The 22984-nt window shown below is 41.1% G+C and overlaps 1 protein-coding gene and 1 long non-coding RNA gene across 6 annotated transcripts in view; one reads left to right on the top strand and one right to left on the bottom strand.

The window, feature by feature from the left end:
* Nucleotides 1-427: 427 nt before the first annotated feature.
* The window catches only part of PRPSAP2 (phosphoribosyl pyrophosphate synthetase associated protein 2), a 107638-nt gene continuing 85081 nt past the window's right edge, over nt 428-22984 (bottom strand). For 3 of the 5 annotated variants that reach the window (XR_012130424.1, XR_012130426.1, XR_012130427.1), the window contains 2 exons: nt 3258-3383; nt 428-1446 (listed from right to left, as the gene is read on the bottom strand). Coding sequence is in view for 1 of the 5 variants with exons in the window: in XM_073234723.1 (XP_073090824.1) it covers nt 3332-3383 (52 nt within the window). In the remaining 4 variants the exon portion in view is untranslated. Of the gene's footprint in view, nt 1464-1484; nt 3384-22984 lie in introns of those variants that run through there. The other 2 variants (XR_012130425.1, XM_073234723.1) reach the window with 2 other exon arrangements.
* Nucleotides 3336-8697, top strand: LOC140849008 (uncharacterized). The gene is made up of 2 exons (XR_012130428.1): nt 3336-3935; nt 6995-8697. It is a non-coding gene; the product is annotated as an uncharacterized lncRNA (long non-coding RNA).

The raw sequence follows: 22984 nt of genomic DNA, 5'->3' as shown, positions 1-22984 counted from the left end.
ATATTTTCCACTATCTCGATGAAAAGAGACCTACAATACTAGCTGCTACATGGCCCCCTAAGGTCTCCAAGCAGTCTTGCAACTCACAGTGGGCTAATTTGGCAGCTTCCCATGTTTCCACCCTTCCCCAGTTCTGGGGAAGGCCCCACTCCTCTAAGAGGTACTTTACCCTAGACCAATTCCCCACTAGGGGTCCCCAACTTGGAAGCCCCACAGCTAGGAGGGATAATAACAAGTGAAGAGGCACCCTCTGCTGCTGCATCCACTGGGACCTCCCCACCATCCACAGGAGCAGCCCTCCCAAAGGTCACACCCATTATGACAGGTTTCGGGTTTAGAGGCATCCTGCCAACTATGTCAGATGTAAGTCCAAGGAGAGGAAATCCCGGGGCAAAGTACATCTAAAAACCAAAATCAAAGAGATAAATAAAGTTTAAAACCTGTTTATTGCTTATAAACTGCAGTCCAGGGCAGTCTTTCTCCTCTGCTCCTGAAGAAGAAAGCAAGCAAGCAAGCCCCTCCCTTTAAACTCTCAGATTCAGACATGCCCTTGGTTGCCCAGGTAATTACCCATTGATATGGAGAGGATCTTCTCTCCATTTCTGAGGATATGCAAATGTACTAAATCCTGGCAAGATACTCTGGGAATGTTACAATTTTATCCACACAGGTTCCGATCCAAGTACTGATGAAGCAGGAAACCTTTCCAACCCTGGGTGAAGACCACTGCCTTTCCTTTTTTTGTACTTTGTCTGGTTTTGGTATCAGAGTAATAGTGACCTCATAGGATGAATTTGGAAGACTTCCTCTTCTATTTTCTGAATAGTTTAAGAAGGATAGGTATTAGTATTAGTGTAACTCCAGGGAGAAAATCCTGGGGCAAAATACCTTTGGAACTGAAATCAGTGAAAGGGAGAAATAAACTCGGATAAACCCATTTATTTATTACAAGCAGTCATCCACTTCTGCTCTCCTGTGTCTCTCATGACCCGGCTGCAGAAGGGACCCCACCCAAATTCCCTGGTTCAGATACGTGCCCGCTAGCCCTTATAATTACCTATTGTTATGGAGAAGGACTACTTTTCTCCACCCCTTGGAAACACCTATTGTGTGGAGATGCACTAAAGCCAGGCAAGAGAGTCTGGAAATATTGCAATTTTACCCCATTGCCCACTCCTCCAGAAATCTTGCCTAACAATCTACTCATTCCCTATATTCTGCAATGGCCCCTGGCTGAGAAAACTGGAGCACTGTAACCAAACTAATAACAAACAATAGCAAAATCAATAAAATCATGAAAATCCTCAAGCCAGAGGATTCAGCTAGGTTCAAAGTCCTATGCAGATTAAGTCCATTCCACAGGCAGGCAGTAGCTGAACAGGTACGGAGTTCAGAGCAATCATCACCCAGCAGCTGCAGCCAGGGGGTGCATCCAGGCCACAAGGACTGTAGAAGAAAACAACCTTTAGGGCAATAAGATACACGTTTTAATGACACCAGCATAGGGAAATCTCATCCATTAGGTAGGATAGGTGCAAGAGAGTGGTCCTGTGATAAGAATCACAGTGGCAGGAATGGGATCTCGTCCTGGTCCAGTATACCAGACTTTCACCCCCCACTCTGTGGGAGTTATAGATGGTCAATGTATAGGGCTAGGGGAGGTACAAGCACTGGCCATAAAGATAACACAAAACCTCCCATTGGTACACTACCATGATCTTTGGGGGCCACTCTGCTGTTACTCCAGGAATATGCAGGAAGCCAGCTTCCAGGCATTTTCCCCAAGGTGCCAGAAGGGCCAACCATTGCAGGTCCATGTGTTGAAATGTCCAGGGCTACATCCACTCAACAGAGTCTCGAGGGTTTAATACAGTTGGGGCTTGTAGCAGAATGTTGCTTTTGGATTCAATAACTCCTCTTTGGTTTTCCCATGCAACAAGGTGTGTGAGCATATCCACAGGGCTCAAAGCTCCTTTACATGGCTTCTCATTCAAATGCCGTAGCACTACCCATAAATGAACTGACCGCCCCATAGACTATTGGTGTCCAACTTCAGGCAAGATTTCAACAAACCATTGTTCCTCTCTATCATGCCTGCCCTGGTAAGGTTATATGTACATGAAACTTCCATTTTATTCCTAATTACTGCACCCATTCTTGTAACACATGTCCAGTAAAGTGGGTGCCTTGATTACTGTCAATCACTGGCAGCCGGCCATAGGCTGCAAAGAGATGCTCTAGGCCCCTCTCAGTGGTTTGCTGATGTGCACAACATGCAGGAAAAGTGACCAACAGGCCAGTAGCCATGTCCATACAAGTCATGGCATACCTATATCTTTCTGATATGGGCACAGGCCCAATATAGTCTATCTGCCACCTGACAAGGGGTATCGGCATCTTTACTATTGCCCTGTGTTGCTGTGGGACTCGGTGTAAGTCCCTCTCAGAGCATACAAGGCACTCCTTCCGGGCTCTGCTGACTTCTTCAGGGTCAATGGCAAGCCCCACCAATGGGCTACAGCCTACATTGTCTTTTGCTCCATGTACAACAAATGCTTATGTAACCACTGGGCCACATCAGAGGCAGGCTTTCCTTCTAGCCAGTGCACCTGGGCCAATGTGTCTGCTTTATCATTCCCTGGGGATGTCAAAGTCAAATGGCCAGTCACATGATATACAGTAACAGTCTAAGTCTGACCAGATGTCCATAGGTCTTGCCACAACTCTTGCCCCCAAAGGGGCCGGTGACCAACCATCCAGTTGGCATGATACCATGTTGGTAGCCACAGGATCAAGCGCTGATAGATGGCCCAGCTGTCAGTACAGACAACTATGGGGGAGGGCTCCTGGGTGATCACAAGCCACACTGCCAACAACTTAGCCCATTGACTGCTCTTCCCCTCTCCATTCTCCATCCATATTGTCTCAGTCTTAGGATTGAAAAACACAGCCCTCCATTTTGGGGGCTCTCCATGACTGGAGCTGTGTGCAAACCAAGCATCTTCAGGTATGGGGGCTTTTCCCTCCTGATAAGGACTCTCGGCTACCAATGGCACAAAAGTAAGTTCTTCCTGCTTTCCACTGGCATATGTCACTGGCCTTAACAAGCTTTGGAGTTCTCCACTTAAGGGCTAGTAGAGAAGGCACTACACTGCTATAAATATGCACCTCATTTGGCCAGTGTAGGTGTCTGTGCCACTCTGTGGCCTTTGGGTCCAGTCTCACTCCCACCCCATGATGGGATAGGTGGTTATTACCTTTCTTGGAGGTGTTGCAGCAATGGGCTCCATAGCCAGCAAGGCGTGGTACACAGCAGCCAGTTGCTTCTCTATCAAGGTGTACCGGACCTCTGTTGCTTTCCATAGCTGTGACCAGTGTAGGATCTGAAGAATCAAAAGTTAGCATAAGTACAGCCATCTTAAAGGCTTAAATACCACCCCCTAACCTAGAAGGAGGAAAATTATTAGAATCTTGAAAAACAAGTTAGTCAGCCAGTGTTAAATGTAGTGACCTTTAATTAGCTGACCTCAAATCAGTTAATCATACACACCAAGCTTATCTTACTAGAACCACCCTAAACATTCCGAAGGTAATCTTATCTAACCAGACCCCAGGATGTGGCCCCAGGCAAAGACTTATGTGTCTATGAAAAAACACTGTATTGTGATTGTGGAAAATGTTGCCCCCTTTGAAAATGCTATAAAACCTTCTGGCTTTGTGTGCTCAGGGTCCTTGTTGAGACCCGCTGCGTCGGGCTAACTTGGACCCCAGCTAGCTGGTTCCTGAATAAATTCCTCTTGCTTATTGCATCAAGAGGCGCCTTTTGTGAGTGATTTGGGGCGGCGTCCTCCTCTGGGAAAATCCAACATTTGGGGGCTCGTCCGGGATCATGCGCTCACCCCGCTTCACTCCCGAAGTCGCTCTTGGAGGAAGAGGTAAGATTAGTGGCGCCTTGGTTTGTCTGTGTTCTGTTTTCTGTTTTTCAGTGAGACCGGTCAGAATTCTGAAAGGGGGTACCCACTGTCTGGCAGCTGTCCCGATCCCGTAAAGGGGTTGAGACTGCGGTCGGTAGACGTACTAGGAGCACCGCAGGCTGCAACCCTGGGGGACGCCTCGGGGAGGTTGGGAGGCCAGGGACACCTGGTAGCCTCCCGTCTGTTTTTCCGGCAAGGTGAATCTGATGAGATAGGGTTGATTTTCAGGCGCCAGGAATATCAACCCTCTGATTCCTTTCGGTTTCTGTTTGAAAATCTGAGAAAAAACAAAAAGCGGCCGCTGTGTGTCTAATCTGTGTGTGTCTGTTTTTTGTGTCTTTCACGTGCCTAATAATTGTTATACTGACAATGGGACAGATTCAGACAACCCCCTAAGTGTGTAAATGAATATATCTTTCTACCTCCAGATGGTATTAATGAAATTGATTTAAAGACAAGTGCTTGTGAAAATTTAGTATTCTAAAACTTCCAGAAAACCTGATAAAAAAAGTGTTAAGCATTAATGCTAATTTGAGTTTGCCTAAGGAGGGCATGTCTTGGTAGTTGTCGGCTGCCTGAGTTTACCTAGAGTCATTTGAGTCATGTTATCTGCTAAATCTTTTAAGAATAGAATGCTTAGAAGCTTGGCTTTGTCTAGTGTTCAGTGGGGGGCTTGTGAGTAGGCTAGCGTAGTTGTTGCAGGTAGGTGAGCTGGATAAGTGTGGCAAGTGAACACCTTTTTAATTGTGTGTTGCAGTGTGTATGCCTACCTGCAGCCTGAGAATCTTTGTAGTAACTTAAAGCCTTAGAGTTTTGTTAAGTTGAGAAGATGTGCTCTGTGTTTGCTGGGAGATTGTGCTGTGAAGCTCATGGTTGCAGAAATTGTAGAATGTGTTCATAAGTTTGTCAGTCTAGGGAATGTTGGTTTGACAGTTTGCAGTGTCCTGCTTCTCAGTGTTTACTGGAGGTTGAAGTTTCTAATAGTTTTGAGTTCTGGTTAGAACTGCTTAAGGTGATGGAGAGGGCATTTCTCTATGCTGCAAGATGTATGTTTTGATGAGAGAAAGTGTAAAGAATGGAAATTCGTTTTGTTGAAAGTAAAAGAGAGTGATTGTTAAAGAGAGAGAACACTGAATGTAAAAAGAAAGTTGTAGAAGGCTTGTGGAAGAGTTAGTATAGTCATGCTATGTGAAATTGAAGCGAGTAAGTATTGGTATCGAGTGCACAGCAAAATTAGAATCTTGTTTCCAGTTAAACAGTTTTTTTAACTGTTAGTCTGCTCTTAGTGTTGAAAGATCAAAGCAGTTTCTCATGCTTAAAGTCTCAGTGAGTTGCCATAAAATCGTAATATTAAAAAGACTAAAAGCTAAAGTTTGTTAACTGTATAACCCTTATTTGCCTTTGAAATATTTTGTTATTGAAAATGATTGCATGGCCTGAGAAATTGAATTCCTAAGCAGAATGGTAACAAAGCTTTTTTCAGCTGATTAAATGCACTTAGTTAACAAACCAAAATTTATTCTTAAAAATTAAACTGTAGAATCTGGACAAGATTATGTTTCTCCCAGAAAAATAGGTTTCACTGTAAAGGTTTAGATGGACGAACGTGTGACTACTTTTGAGAAAAGTTGTAATAGATTTTTTTGAGAACCACCAGGTCTTCTTGTTTAATTTATATGCTGTGGATATGTTTGCATGTTTTAAAAAAACATGGAGGACTCCATATTTTTTTAATGCAAATAATCTTATAAGCTGCTATGCAAATTCTATTAAAAAGCTCTATCTACTATTAAAGAGTAAAACATTCTTGAAGCTTTCAGGGAAGACCTGTAGACTTAAGCACTTTCTCTGCTTTTTTGTATCTGGTCTTAGACACTTATGCTGAGTTATGTTCTTATTATTTTCACTGTTTGTAAGCTATTGATTGTAAGCCAAAGGTCATCATTTCTCAGTCCCTAAATGAAGAAGTAAAATGCCTGATCTCTTTCATCTCAAAGCATGTTTCTGGTCATATCTGAATATCTGTGTGAAAGAAAGAGACATTTAAATTTGAAATTCTGCTTAAACTTTTAAGTTGAATTTGACTATAGCCATATTCATTCTTTGTATGTATCTCTAACAGGTCTTTTGTATGCCTGGTGATATTATACTCTGCCTTGAGTTTAGACAGTTCTTTCAGCTAAATGTGAATTCTTATTGTAGCTTTTTTTCCCTTCCTGAAGATGAAAGCAGAGGAATCTACCATATGCTACCATTCTCTCAAGAATGCTTAGAACCTAGAATTATTTTGCTTTCTATATATTGTCTTTTAAACTGACAGCAGCAGTCTCCCCTGCTGCCCCACCTTTTTAAAGTATCTCGTTTACTGTGCTGGGTATATAGATAATAAATGTGTAATGATAGACAGTTCTAATAGAATTAAATGCAAAAAAGTGCTTTTACCTCTAGTTAACTCTGACATGTTCCAGAGGGCCCCTGGAACATGTCAGAAGATTTTTTCTCATTGGAGAAAGTATTTGACTGGTTTGGCTTGTTTATCTGATATATATATATATCTGATATATATATATATATATATATATATATATATATATATATATATATATATATATACCAGAAAAGCACTGTCAAAGAGAATGATGCTAAATTTTGTTAGTGAATGTTTTGTATTATAGAAATATCAGAATTTCCTTATGTCAACTGTCTTACAGTAAGCTCTCATCAGATCTTTAACCATTGTCATTTGTAAGTCTTTTGTCATTTATAGTCAGTTTTATTATTCCTAAACTAGTAAAGAACTAGATTTGAGCAGAACAGGTATTAGTTACATAAGTTTACATAAACTAAAGAAAATGATTTTGTGTCTTTTTGTTTCAAATGTTGCTGATAAAGTGTTTTAACCTTGTTCTCTTAAACTGACAACAGTTTAGTAAATGACTCAGAATTGAAACATCCTTCTCTCTACCTGATCCCTCCAGAGTTTAAAAACTTTCAGTGACTGTTTTTGTATTCCATGGCAGTATGTTTATTTGCACGAGTTCAATAAGAATCTGCTTTCCTTGTGAGAAGACTACTTAAGAACACTGGTTATACTACCAGGGCTTTGACTGGAATGTCATACCTGAGAGACATGTGTATGGACTCAGATGTGAACAACTTTAAGGAACTAAGATTGACTTTATAAAGCCAACAAAGCCCCTTGGAAGAACTGGCCTGGTACCTTGCTTACAGAGTTCCCAGCAGCCTTACCAGAAGCCACAAAACTGCAAATAGTAATAGAAATGAAACCCAGAATGGAAGCGCCAGCCTTCTGAGGCCCTCTCAACTGACCAGTGATGGAGACCTAGCTGCACCCTTTACTGCGCCCCCTTCTCAGCACGAAGCAGCCAGAGCGGTCATCGCCCCTTTTCCCTAGCAGCAGCTAGAGTCTCTATCTGTAGAAGAAAGAATGAGACCATACCCATAGCCTTCCCTGGTAAAAACAGGTATTTAATCCCTCCTCCCGAGGGATAGTGGGCTTGTAACACTGGAGTGACCCCATGTTCTCTACTTCTGCCTTCAACTCCTCTCGTGATTTCTGTATCATGGTCCAGCTGGTGCCCAGGTTGATGTATCATGATGATCTCTCATTCGTAGCTGAATTTGAACCTAGGCATAGATATAAGAGAGAGCCAGTCTCGCTGACCTTAGCTGTGTTGTTAGAGATAGGAGTCGCAGCCAGAGTGAGAACGGGGGCAGCCGCTATTGTCCAAGGGAACCAACATTATAAAGGACTAAGGACAGCTATTGATGAAGACTTAAAGACCATAGAGCAATCCATTACAAAACTTGAAGAATCTCTGACTTCCCTCTCTGAAGTAGTCTTGCAGAATAGACGAGGGCTGGATCTGCTGTTTCTAAAAGAAGGAGGACTGTGCAGCTTTAAAAGAAGAATGCTGCTTTTATGCAGACCATTCCGGAATAGTAAGAGATTCAATGTCAAAGCTTAGAGAAGGGCTAGACCAGAGAAAGAAAAGAACGGGAAGCCGGCCAAGGGCTATTTGAATCTTGGTTCACTAGATCCCCATAGTTTACAACCCTGATATCCACTCTGTCTGGGCCCTTACTCATCCTTGTGTTGCTCCTCACTTTAGGACCCTGCATACTAAATCGGCTGATAACTTTTGTTAGAGAAGGAGTGAGTGCCGTTCATGTACTGATGTTGAAGCAACAATATCATTCACTCACCCAACAAGGAAACACAAACATTCCATGATTGGAATGTCCCTAAAGAGAAGTGGGGAAATGTAGGATCTGAAGAATCAAAAGTTAGCATAAGTACAGCCATCTTAAAGGCTTAAATACCACCCCCTAATCTAGAAGGAGGAAAATTATTAGAATCTTGAAAAACAAGTTAGTCAGCCAGTGTTAAATGTAGTGACCTTTAATTAGCTGACCTCAAATCAGTTAATCATACACACCAAGCTTATCTTACTAGAACCACCCTAAACATTCCGAAGGTAATCTTATCTAACCAGACCCCAGGATGTGGCCCCAGGCAAAGATTTATGTGTCTATGAAAAAACACTGTATTGTGATTGTGGAAAATGTTGCCCCCTTTGAAAATGCTATAAAACCTTCTGGCTTTGTGTGCTCAGGGTCCTTGTTGAGACCCGCTGCGTCGGGCTAACTTGGACCCCAGCTAGCTGGTTCCTGAATAAATTCCTCTTGCTTATTGCATCAAGAGATGCCTTTCGTGAGTGATTTGGGGCGGCGTCCTCCTCTGGGAAAATCCAACACCAGAACCCAATAAGTTGTTGCAACCATTCAAGCCACTACCAAAGGCCCCATCCATAACCATCTTCATTTACATGAACATCTAGCTCACAGGGCCTTGTTGAGTCCATTACACTCAAGGCCTGTATGGCCTTGACTGCTCACTTAGCAGCAGTAAAAACAGCTGCACATGTCTCATCCCAGTCCCACCTGATGCCCTTTCATACCAACTGGTATAAAGGCTTCAGAATTTGTGCCAAATGTGGGATAAACACTCTCCAGTAGCCCAAAAGACCCCAAAACTCTTTTAGTACTGCCATAGTGGTAGGGGTGGGGAAAGGCTGGACCTTGTCTGTACCTGCTTCAGGAATAACTTTAGTTTTACCTAACCAGACAACCCCCAAGAACTTTACAGACAAACTGGGCCCTGAACCTTGGTGCTGTTCACAGCCCATCCTTTCTCCTGTAGATGTTGCAGCAGTCTAGGAACTTCCCCTTCTAAAGCTGCAAGAGAATCAGATGTGAGCATATCATCAGTGTAGTGATACAGCCACACCATTTGCAGCTTCTTCCATGTGGCCAATTCCTGGCCTCAACTCCATGACAAATGGTAGGACTGTGGAGGTACCCCCTGTGGAATGAGAGTGAATTTCCACTGCTGGCCTTCCCATGTGAAGGCAAACTGTTCCTGACTTTCCTGTGCTGTATCAATAGAGAAGAAAGCATTAGCAAGGTCTACTATGTAATGATATGTTCCCAGGTCATGACTGAGTGTGTCCATAAGGGGTGTATAGAGGGGACAGCAGCATGCAAAGAGGGTGTAATTTTATTCAATTCCCTGTAATCATGGTCATATGCCAGGAGTTGTCTAGCTTTCTCAGTGGCTACACTGGGGAATTAAAAGGACTATGAGTGGGCTTTATGATGCCCACTCTCTCTAACTCCTGTAGTTTCTCCAATTTCCTTGTGTCCCCTCAGGCAATTTATACTGGAGGATATCTACCTCCATATATTCTGGGATGGGAGAAATGTACACAGTATACTCCTTTGGGGGCAAACACCCTATCCCCAATGGGATTTGAGCTTTCTTCACTCTAATTGCCTTACCTCCATAGTCATCTATCCCAGCAGGGTCCCAGGAAAATGTTTAGGATTGCCATAAATCAGAGAACATTCAGCTCCTGTATCCACCAGCACTAGGACATGTTGTACATTCACAGGGGACCAATGAGTTGCTAATTCTACATGTGACCTCTGATCCCCACCACGTCCCCTAAGGTGGGGGCCCTGACACACCCCTCAGTCAAACCACAACATTCAATCATCCTCCTGTGGGGGTGAGGGCCCAGGTAGAGCCTGTGTACTGCCTCCAGGAAGTATTGCAGGGACACAGGCCAGACATGGGGCTTTGACTCTTGCTTTCGTGTCCTGGACCTCAATGGCTGGAACTGCTGCTCTAGCTTTAATAGGTGCCACAGTTATAACAAAATCTTATTGGGCTTCCCATCAAGTTTTTCTTTCATTTCCCCAGCCTTTATCAAATCAACCCACATCTGGGTCCTCGAGACCTTCATGGGGCCCTTTGCACCTCTCCTTTCAGTCGTGGCCGGTACCTCCCTCCATGCTTTTAGTTTCAACCTCCGCCAGACCTGCTAATGTACAGGTAGCCTCACTTATGGGTTGCCGTATGTGGGGGGCAAGAATATTCACTAGGGACCCAAAGAGAGATGGGGGAGCTGTATGCAGCACCAGATTTCTCATTCCTTCGGTGAACACCTCCTTATTGGGGCCCTGGGGCTCCATATTATAGATGATATTTTTCATGCCCAGCTCCCATAACACCTGCTGGGGCTCTGCTACCATTTTCCAGCTAGTGGGGTAAGTATGATTAATTGCCCTGACTAGGCCAAACTGCCCTGATGGCAGCTGTCAGCCAATCCAGAAGCGCCTGAATCCGAGGTGTGACGGCACTTTACAACCACTGCCGGAGGGAAGGGTGAGTCATCAGGGAAGCCAGTCTGCCCATTTTGGAACCTGACATAACAATGTTTTCCACCCCCATATCCCAGAGATGCAAAAGTCATGTAGGCAGAGGTTCCAATGGCTTCTGCTTATACTGGACGCTCATTGTCCATCAGCTCATCATGGGTATAGGGATGCAGAATGGAGTGCTCCACAACCTGGGGAGGTGCTGCTCCTCCCCTGAGGAGCCTGTGGTTGTTGCATTTTTTCTTTCTTAATTACAATTGGGTGGGCCTTTAATACAGGAGAGGCTGGTGCCTTGGTCGATGGTCTCTGCCACAGACCAGCCCTTGGTCCTAGCCCCTCATTCTCTCCCAACATCTCCACAATCCCTGGGGCTGAAGGCACAGTTCTCTCTTCCCCATCCCCCATGGCCTCCTACAATGGAGATTCTCCTGATATCTCCTCCCTTGTTGCTGCTAACATACCCTCCAGGAGCACCACCTGTCTTCTCAATAACTCTTTCTTAAGGGCACCCCATAGGCCATTACCAAGCTCCTCCAAGCAATGCTTTTAAGTATGTTTCACTCCTGCCAAAGTCTCTCTCTCTCCTCTATAACCCTCTTTCTCTCCTCAATAACACTTTATCTCGAGGAAAAGAAAGATATCCCATAATCCCAGCTGCTACATAGCCACTCAGGGCCTCTAAGCAGTCCTCTATCTCACAGAGGGCTAATTTCACAGCTTCTGGTGTCTCCACCCTTCAGCAGTTCTGGGGAAGGCCCCACACCTCTAGGAAGTGCTTTAGCCTAGACCAATTCCCCACTAGGGCTCCCCATTTGGAAGCCCCACAGATAGTTGGCATTCTCTACCGCTGCAGCCACTGGGGCCTCCCCGCCATCCACAGGAGGGGATCTGGGCATCCCTCCACCATTTCTAGGGGCATCCCACCCAAGGGTCACATTCCTTTAGATAGATTTCAGGTTCAGAGGTCCTATCTACTACCGCCAGATGTAACTCCAGGGGGGAAATCCCAGGGCAAAATACCTTTGAAACTGAAATCACTCAAAGGGAGAAATAAAGTCTTTCTTACAAGCAGTCATCTACTTCTGCTTTCCAGTGTCTCTTACAACAAAGCTGCAGAAGAAGAGATGCCACCCAACCTCCTCAGTCCAGATAAGCACTCACTCGCCCTTGTAATTACCAACTGATATGGAGATGGACAGCTTCTCTCCACCTCTTGATATGGACATGCACTAAGGGCAGGTGAGAGATTCTGGAAAAACTACAATTTTACCCATAATTAGCTCTTCGAATATTTGGTAGAATTACCCATGGAGCTATCTGGTCCTGTAATTTTGTTTGTTGGGAGTTTTTTGATTACCAATGCAGTTTTATTACTAGCAGTCAGTCTGTTCAGATTTTCTTTCTGATTCAGTCTGGAAGATTGTGTAATGTCTAGGAATCCATTTCTTCTAGGTTGTCCAATTTGTTGCCATATAAATTTTTCGAAGAATTCTGTTATAATCCTTGATTTTCTATGGTGCCTGTTATAACTTCTCTTTCATTTCTGATTTTATTTATTTAAGTCTTCTCTTTTTCTCTTGAGTCTGGCTAATGGTTCATCAATTTTTCTTATCTTTTCAAAGAACTAGCTCTTAGTTTCATTGAATCTTTTGCTTTCTTAGTCTCTTTCATTTACTTCTGCTCTGATATTTAGTACGTCCATTCTACTACCTTTCAGCTGTGTTCTTTTTCTAGTTTCTTTATTTGTAAGGTTAAATGGTTTATGTGAGATTGTCTTTATTTTTTTAAAATTTTATCAAGGTATTATTGATATACACTCTTATGAAAGTTTCACATGAAAAAACAATGTGGTTACAACATTTATCCATATTATCAAGTCCCCACCCATACCCCAATGCAGTCACTGTCCATCAGTGTAGTAAGATGCCACAGATTCACTATTTGCCCTCTCTGAGCTACACTGTTTTCCCCGTGATCACCCACACCATGTGTACTAAACATAATACCCCTCAATCCCCTTCTCCATCCCTCCACACCCACCCTCACACACCCCTCCCCTTTGGTAACCACTAGTCCCTTCTTGGAGTCTCTGAGTCTGCTGCTACCCTATTCCTTCAGGTTTGCTTCATTGTTATACTCCACAAATGAGGGAAATCATTTGGCACTTGTCTTTCTCTACCTGGCTTATTTCACTGAGCATAATAATATCCTCCAGTTCCATCCATGTTGTTGCAAATGGTAGGATTTGTTTCTTCCTTATGGCTGAATAGTATTCCATTGTGTATATGTACCACCTCTTCTTTATCCATTCATCTACTCATGGACACTTAGGTTGCTTCCACATCTTGGCTATTGTAAAAAGTGCTGTGATAAACATAGGGGAGCATATGTCTTCCTGAATCTGAGAAGTTGTGTTCTGTGGGTAAATTCCAAGGAGTGGGATTCCTGGGTCAAATGGTATTTCTATTTTTAGTTTTTTGAGGAACCTCCATATTGCTTTCCACAATGGTTGAACTAGCTTACATTCCCACCAGCACTGCAGGAGGGTTCCCCTTTCTCCACATCCTCACCAGCATTTGTTGTTCTTAGTCTTTTCGATGCTGGCCATCCTTACTGGTGTGAGGTGATATCTCATTGTAGTTTTAATTTGCATTTCCCTGATGATTAGTGATGTAGAGTACCTTTTCATGTGTCTGTGGGCCATCTGAATCTCTTATTTGGAGCACTGTCTCTTCATATCTTCTGCCCATTTTCTAATTGGGTTATTTGCTTTTTGGGTGTTGAGGCATGTAAATTCTTTATATATTTCAGATGTTAACCTCTTTTCAGATATGTCATTGGCAAATATATTCTCCCATACTGTAGGATGCCTTTTTGTTCTGTTGATGGTGTCCTTTGCTGTAGAAACTTTTTAGTTTGATGTAGTCCCATGAGTTCATTTTTGCTTTTGTTTCCCTTGCACGAGGAGATGCGTTCAGGAAGAAGTTGTTCATGCTTATATTCAGGAGATTTTTGCCTATGCTGTCTTCTAAGACTTTTATGGTTTCATGACTTACATTCAGGCATTTGATCCATTTCAAGTTTACTTTTGCGTATGGGGTTAAACAATAATCCAGTTTCATTCTCTTACATGTAGCTGTCCAGTCTTCCCAACACCAGCTGTTAAAGAGGCTCTCATTTCCCCCATTGTATGTCCATGGCTCCTTTAGCATATATTAACTGACCATACATGCTTGGTTTTATATCTGGGCTCTCTAACCTGTTCCATTGGTCTATGGGTCTGTTCTTGTGCCAGTACCAAATTGTCTTGATCACTGTGACTTTGTAGTAGAGCTTGAGGTTGGGGAGCATAATCCCCACTGCTTTATTCTTCCTTCTCAGGATTGCTTTGGCTATTCGGGGTCTTTTGTGGTTCCATACAAATTTTAGAATGATTTTCTCTAGTTTGTTGAAGAATGATGTTGGCATTTTGATAGGAATTGCATTGAATCTGTAGACTGATTTATGTAGGATGGCCATTTCAACAATATTCTTCCTATCCATGAGCACAGGTTGTGTTTCCATGTATTGGTATCTTCTTTGCTTTCTCTCATGAGTATCTTGTAGTTTTCAGAGTACAGGTCTTTCACTTCCTTGGTTAGGTTTATTCCTAGGTATTTTATTCTTTTTGATGCAACTGTGAATGGAATTGTTTTCCTGATTTGTCTTTCTGCTAGTTCATTGTTAGTGTATAGGAATGCCACAGATTTCTGTGTATTAACTTTGTATCCTGCAACTTTGCTGAATTCAGATATTAGATCTAGTAGTTTTAGAGTGGGAATCTTTAGAGTTCTTTATGTACAGTATCATGTCATCTGCAAACAGTGACAGTTTAACTTCTTCCTTGCCAATCTGGATGCCTTTTATTTCTTTGTGTTGTCTGATTGTCGTAACTAGGACCTCAAGTACTATGTTGAATAGAAGTAGGGACAGTGGGAATCCTTGTCTTGTTCCCGATCTTAAAGGAAAAGCTTTCAGCTTCTCACTGTTAAGTATAATGTTGGCTGTGGGTTTATCACATATGGCCTTTATTATGTTGAGGTACTTGCCCTCTATGCCCATTTGTTGAGAGTTTTTATCATGAATGGATGTTGAATTTTGTCAAATGCTTTTTCAGCATCTATGGAGACGATCATGTGGTTTTTGTCCTTCTTTTTGTTGATGTGGTGGATGATGTTGATGGATTTTCGAATGTTGTTCCATCCTTGCATCCCTGGAATAAATCCTACTTGATCATAGTGTATGATCCTCTTGAAGTATTTTTTAATTTGGTTTACTAATATTTTGTTGAGTATTTTGCATCTGTGTTCATCAGGGATATTGGTCTGTAATTTTTTTTTTTTGGTGTCTTTGCCTCATTTTGGTATTAGAATGATGCTGGTCTCATAGAATGAGTTTGGAAGTATTCCCTCTTCTTCTACTCTTTGGAAAACTTTAAGGAGGATGGGTATTAGGTTTTCACTAAATGTTTGATAAAATTCAGCGGTGAAACCATCTGCTCGAGGGGTTTTGTTCTTAGGTAGTTGTTTGAATACGAGTTCAATTTCATTGCTCGTAATTGGTCTGTTCAGATTTTGTTTCTTCCTTGGTCCACCTTGGAAGGTGGTATTTCTCCAGAAAGTTGTCCATTTTTTCTAGGTCATCCAGTTTGTTAGCATGTAATTCTTCATAGTATTCTCTAATAATTCTTTGTATTTCTGTGGTGTCTGTAGTGATTTTTCCTTTCTCATTTCTAATTCTGTTTATGTGAGTAGACTCTCCTGTTTTCTTGATAAGTCTGGCTATGGATTTATCTATTTTGTTTATTTTCTTGAATAACCAGCTCTTGGTTTCATTGATTCTTTCTATTGTTTTATTCTTCTTGATTTTTTTTATTTATCCCCCTCCTTCTACTGACTATGGGCTCATTTGTCCTTCTTTTTCTAGTTTTGTTAATTGTGAGTTTAGACTGCTCATATGGGATTGTTCTTCTTTCCTGAGGTAGGCCTGTATTGAAATATACTTCCCTTTCAGCATGGCCTTTGCTGCATCCTGCAGATTTTGTGGTGTTGAATTATTGTTGTCATTGTCTCCATATATTGCTTGATCTCTGTTTTTATTTGGTCATTGATCCATTGGTTATTTAGGATCATGTTGTGAAGCCTCCATGTGTTTGTGGGATTTTTCATTTTCTTTGCATAATTTATCTCTAGTTTCATACCTTTGTGGTCTGAGAAGCTGGTTGGTACAATTTCAATCTTTTTTAATTTACTGAGGTTGTTTTTGTGGCCTAGTATATGATCTATTCTTGAAAATGTTCCATGTGCACTTGAGAAGAATGTGTACTCTGCTGCTTTTGGGTGTAGAGTTCTGTAGATGTCTATTATGTCCATCTGTTCTAATGTGTTGTTCAGTGCCTCTGTGTCCTTACTTATTTTCTGTCTGGTTGATCTGTCCTTTGAAGTGAGTGGAGTATTGAAGTCTCCTAGAATGAATGCATTGCATTCTATTTCCCATTTTAATTCTGTTAGTATTTGTTTCACATATGTAGGTGCTCCTGTGTTTGGTGCATAGATATTTATAATGGTTATATCCTCTTGTTGGACTGACCCCTTTATCATTATGTAATGCCCTTCTTTGTCTCTTGTAGCTTTTTTTGTTTTGAAGTCTATTTTGCCTAATACAAATACTGCAACTCCTGCTTTCTTAACCCTATTAGTTGCATTAAGTATCTTTTTCCATCCCTTCACTTTTAGTCTGTGTATGTCTTTGGGTTTAAAGGGAGTCTCTTGTAGGCAGCATGTAGATGGGTCTTGTTGTTTTATCCATTCAGTGACTCTATGTCTTTTGATTGGTGCATTCAGTCCATTTACATTTAGGGTGATTATCGATAGGTATGTACTTATTGCCATTGCAGGCTTTACGTTCGTGGTTACCAAAGGTTGAAGGTTAACTTCCTTACTATCTAAGAGTCTAACTTAACTCACTTAATATGCTATTACAAACATAATCTAAAGGTTCTTTTTTTTTTCTCCTCCTTTTTCTTCCTTCTCCATTCTTTATATATTACATATCACATTCTGTACTCTTTGTCTATCCCTTGTTTGACTTTGGGGATTGTTAATTTAATTTTGTGTTTGGTTAGTAATTAGCCATTCTACTTTCTTTACTGTGGTTTTATTACCTCTGATGTCAGCTATTAAACCTTAGGAACACTTCCATCTATAGCAGTCCCTCCAAAATACACTGTATAAACAGTTTTTGGGAGGTAAATTCTCTCAGCTTTTGCTTATCTGGAAACTGTCTAATCCCTCCCTCAAATTTTAACAATAATCTTGCCAGATAAAGTAATCTTATTTCAAGGCCCTTCTGCTTCATTGCATTAAATACATCATGATACTCCCTTCTGGCCTATAAGGTTTCTACTGAGAAGGCTAATCATAGGCTGATGGGCTTTCCTTTGTATGTGATCTCATTTCTCTCTCTGGCTGCTTTTAATAGTCTGTCCTTATCCTTAATCTTTGCCATTTTAATTATTATATGTCTTGGTGTTGTCTTTCTTGGGTCCTTTGTGTTGGGAGATCTTTGCACCTCCATCGTCTGAGAGACTATCTCCTTCCCCAGATTGGGAACGTTTTCAGCAATTACCTCTTCAAAAACACGTTCTATCCCTTTCTCTCTCTCTTCTTCTGGTACCCCTATAATGTGAATATTGTTCTGTTTGGATTGGTCACACAGTTCTCTCAATGTTGTTTCATTCTTAGAGATCCTTTTCTCTCTCTGTGCCTCAGCTTCTTTGTATTCCTCTTCTTTAGTTTCTATTTCATTTATCGTCTCCTCCACCATATCTAATCTGCTTTTAATACCCTCCATTGTGCTCTTCAATGATTGTGTCTCTGACCAGAATTCATTCCTGAGTTGTTGAATTTTTTTCTGTACCTCCATGAGCATATTAATGATTTTTATTTTGAACTCCCTTTCAGGAAGATTCATGAGGTCAATGTCATTTAAATCTTTCTCAGGAGTTGTATTAATTTTACTTTGAATCAGGTTCCTTTCACTTTTCATATTTGTATATGGCGCCCTCTAGTGCCCAGAAGCTTTACTCCCTGGAGCTGCTCCACCCCTGGAGTGATGCCAGGGGTCGCAGAGGAGCAGCACTGGTGCCTGGGGGGAGGAAAGAGATGTTTCCTGTTCCCAGCTGCTGTGCATGTCTCCACTGTCAGAACCAATCAGTTGAGCACACAGGTGTAAGCCTCTGTGTTTTGTGTTTGTAGCTGCTGTAGGCGGGGCTCCCCTATGGCTGGCCTGATGCCTGGGCAGGGACTACCAGTTTGTGAGCCAGTGCCGGCAGACAAGGAGGGAAGCACAGCAGGCTGCATATCATGGTGGGGGGCCTCAGAGCAGAATATCCAGCCAGGGAAATGGAGCCCCTGAAGTTCCTAAAAGTTCCCAACATGCTGGGCAGGGTGCACCTGGACAATTTTGTCCACCTATCCTTTCTCCTGGGCAGCAAGCTCTGTGCAATCCTTGCCCCTTTAGCAGCCCTCTCACTGTTAGGAAGTCTCTCAGACTTCCTGCCTTTCTTTTCCAGAGCAGCCAGATGTGGATCCATTTTTCACAATGGTTGGAATCTCAGTCTCTTGAAGTATTTGCCTGACTAGCTTTTCAACCCCACTAATAACCAGAGCACCATGCAATGTAGGTTCGTGCTCCCAAAGCAGATCTCCAGGGCTGGTTGTTCAGCAATCCTAGGCTTCCACCCCTTCCCAACCCCGTTTCTCTTCCTCACTCTGGTGAGCTGAATGGGGGAAAAGCTTGGGTCTCACCAGATCAAGGCTTTGGTATGTTACCCTGTTTTGTGAGGTCTGCTCTTTTCTCCACGTGTATGCAGTCTGGTGCAGGCTTCTTTCCTGTTGCTCATTTAGGATTAGTTGTATTAACTATATTTTCATATTATATATGGTTTTGGGAGGAGTTCTCTGTCTCACCTCTCACACTGCCATGTTTAATCCTCGGGATATACAATCTTATATTGGTTTCAAATGTACTACACAGTGATTCAATAGTTACTCATATTAAATTCTCATCCTCTCTAGTAAAGTTACTATTGATGCAGAAAGATGTTACAGAATCATTGGCTGTATTCTCCAACCTGTACTACCATCCCCATGACAACCTTATGTTGTGATTGCATATTATTGTGTCCCTTTATTCCCTTCATTACCCCCTTGGTAACCACTGGTCACTTTTCAGTGCCTTTGTCTTCTCTTTTGTTCCTTCTGTTTTGCTTTGTTTTTACATTCCACAAGTAAGTGAGATCATGTGGTATTTGTCTTTCTCCACCTGGCTTATTTCACTGAGCATAATAGCCTCTAGATACACCCATGTTGTTGCAAATGGCAGAATTTCTTTTCTTTCTATGGCAGAGTAATATTCCATTGTGTATATGTACCACCTCTCCTTTAGCCATTCATCTATTGATGGACACTTAGGTTGCTCCCATATCTTGGTCATTGTAAATAATGAAGCAATAAACATAGGGGTGCATATATCCTTTTGAATCAGGTATTTTGTTTTCTTTGGGTAAATTCCTAATAGTGGAATTACTGGATCAAATGGTATTTCTATTTTCAGTTTTTTGAGGAACCTCCATTCTGCTTTCCACAGTGGCTGCACCAATTGACATTCCCCCCAACAGTGTTAAGGGTCCCCATTTCTCCACTTCCTCACCAGCATTTGTTATTTCTTGTCTTTTAGATAGTGGTCATTTCTGACTGGTATGCAGTGATCTCATTGTGGTTTTGATTTGCCTCTCCCTGATGATTAGTGACATCGAGCATCTTTTCATGTGCCTGTTGGTCATTTGTATTTCTTTTTTGGAGAAATGTTTGTATTCAGGTACTCTGCCCATTTTTAATTGGGTTATTTGCTTTTTGGGTATTGAGACATATGAGTTCTTTATATATTTGGGACGTTAACCCCTTCTGAGATGAGTAGTTTATGAATATATTCTCCCATACTGTAGGTTGCCTTTTTGTTCTGCTGATGATATCCTTTGCTGTACAGAAGCTTTTTAGTTTGATGTTGTCCCATTTGTTCACTTTTGATTTTGTTTCCCTTTCCCAAGGAGATGTGTCCAGGAAAAAACTGCTTGTACTTATGTTAGATTTTTGTCTGTTTTCTTCTAAGAGTTTTATCATTTCATGACGTACATTAAGGTCTTTGACCCTTTTTGAGTTTAATTTTGTGTATGGAATAATAATCCAGTTTCATTCCCTTATAGGTAGCTGCCCAGTTTTGCCAGCACCAGCTGAAGAGGCTGTTTATTCCCCATTGGATATTCATGGTTCCTTTATTGTATGTTAACTGACCGTATATGCATGGGATTATATCTGGGCTCTCTATTCTGTTCCATTGCTCTATGGGTCTCTCCTTGTGCCAGTACCAAAATGTTTTGATTACTGTGCTTTTTGGTGGAGTTTTTTGGTAGAACTTGATGTCAGGGAGCATAATTCCCCCAGCTTTCTTCTTCTGTCTCAGGATGGCTTTGGCTATTTGGAGTCTTTTGTGATTCTAGATGAACTTTAGAACAATTTGTTCTAGTTCATTGAAGGAATGCTGTTGATATTTTGATAGGGATTGCATTGAATCTGTAAATTGCTTTGGGCAGGATGGCCATTTTGACAATATTCTTTCTATCCATGAGCACGGGATAGATTTCCACTTATTGGTGTCTCTAATTTCTCTCATGAGTGTCTTATCAGAGTATGTCTTTTACTTCCTTGGTTAGGTTTATTCCTAGGTATTTTATTTTTTTGATGCAATTGTGAATAGAATTGTTTCCCTGATCTCTTTTTCTGCTAGTTTGTTGTTAGTATATATGAATGCAACATATTTCTGTGTATTAATTTTGTATCATGCAACTTTGCTGAATTCAGTTATTATTTCTAATAGCTTTGAAATGCTATTCTTTATTGCTGTTAACTTCCTTGATTTGAGGTTTTCTCTGAAATTAATATACATACTCCTCTGTTCTTTTGATTAGTGTTAGCATGATGTATTCTCCACTTACTTTTAATCTATATGTATATTTATAATTAAGTTGCTTGCCTGGAGCCAACATATGGTTGGGTCTTATCTTTTAATCATCCACTCTGACAATTTCTTTAAATTGGTTCATTTAGACCATTGATGTTCAAAATTATTTTTTATATCTTTGGATTAAGAGCTATCATATTTGTTACTGTTTTGTATTTGTTGCTCTTGTTTTTTGTTCCTTTTTTTATCTGCTACTCTTTTTGACTTGATTTTAATTGAGCATTTATGATTACATTGACTTTTCCTTCTTAGATTATCACTTATACTTTTTTTAGCGGTTGCTCTACAGTATGCAATATACATTTACTACTAATCTCAGTTCACTTTTAAATAACAGTATACTGCTTCACTAGTGTGATTACAACAAAAGCCTATTTCTTCCCTCCTATCCCTTGTATCATTGCTTTCATTCATATACATTGTTGCTATTGTTAAAAAAAAACAATCCATTAGACCAATTAAGAATCAAATAATTTTGCCTTCACTTACTAATGCTCTTCCTTTCTTTATGTAGATCTGAATTTCAATCTATTTTTTTCTTCTCTCTGAAGAACTTTTTTTTTTTTTTTTTTTTTTGAGAGGGCATCTCTCATATTTATTGATCAAATGGTTGTTAACAACAATAAAATTCAGTATAGGGGGGTCAACGCTCAATGTACAATCATTAATCCATCTCAACCCTAATTCTCGTCAGTCTCCAATCTTCTGAAGAATAACGAACAAGTTCTTACATGGTGAACGAATTCTTACATAGTGAATAAATTCTTACATGGTGAACAGTACAAGGGCATTCATCACAGAAACTTTCAGTTTTGATCATGCATTATGACCTATAAACAATCAGGTCAAATATGAATATTCCTTTGATTTTTGTACTTGATTTATATGTTGATCCCACATTTCTCCTATTATTATTATTATTTTTATTTTTAATAAAATGCTGAAGTGGTAGGTAGATGCAAGATAAAGGTAGAAAACATAGTTTAGTGCTGTAAGAAGGCAAATGTAGATGATCAGATGATCAGGTGTGTGCCTATGGACTAAGTATTAATCCAGGCTAGACAAGGGCAGCAAGACATCCACGGATGCTGAAGATTTCTCTCAAAGCAGGGGGGGTGAGGTTCTGAGCCTCACCTCTGTTGATCCCCAAATTCTCACCTGATGGCCCCCCTGCGACTGTGCCTGTCTTAGGTTGTTCCTCCCTTGAGGAATCTTACCCATCTCTGGCTAACCAGTCATCTTTCGGGGCCATACAGGGAGATGTAAAGTTGGTAAGTGAGAGAGAAGCCATATTGTTTGAAAAGATTAGCTTTTTACTTCTTTGCAGATTTATGCCCTGTGGCTTCTATGCCCAGCACTTGTCTCGAGGTATCTTTACCACCTGGAGGAATTATGATACTCGGTAAATTCGATATGAGGCACGAATTCTATTTAAGGGTTGTAATTAGGAAGGAAGAAGAAAAGCTATAGATGTAGCATATGAAGGAAACATGGGAGGATTGATTATTTCTTTGACATATCTTCTTGTAGAGTACCTTAAGTATGTATAGGTTTTAAACTACTAACTAACTTGCACACACATATTAACATAATAGGAATACGGTGACATAAACAAAGCAAATCTATAATTACCATCCATCTCCAGTGAAGCCAAGAAAACCATTTAGGCACCCTAGGCATTTGTGAAAATTTATCTATGATATGATGGATATTGTCCAACTGTACTTGAACCATCAGACAAATTAAAGCAGCCCATTTCTGGGATCTGTTCACATCCCATATGTTCTTTTAACCATAGATAGTCTATAGTCATGAGATTTTGGAGTGCTACAACTTGCACCCCTCCCAACTCCTGGTTGAGTTCCAACAGTACAGATCCGGTCAAATTCGTTGTCTCACTGTATGCACATGCCAGCCTAGACATCTCCCTCCTCATTCCTATGGCAAGTCCAGGAGAAAGTGGGCTGGATGCAGCCATAACCGCAGCATCGTCCGGATCCCTGTGGAGGCTTTTTGATGATCATCCCCCGTCACAAGTCCTCCTCTCTGAAGAACTTTTTTAAATTGAAGTATAGTTGACATAAAATAGTATATTAGTTTAGGTGTGTGATTTGAAAATTACATAGATTACAAAATGCTCACAATAA

This window comes from Manis javanica, chromosome 4 (genome assembly GCF_040802235.1).
Source record: "Manis javanica isolate MJ-LG chromosome 4, MJ_LKY, whole genome shotgun sequence".
In the NCBI taxonomy this organism is placed as follows: domain Eukaryota; kingdom Metazoa; phylum Chordata; class Mammalia; order Pholidota; family Manidae; genus Manis; species Manis javanica.
This window is presented reverse-complemented; position numbering and strand designations above follow the sequence as displayed.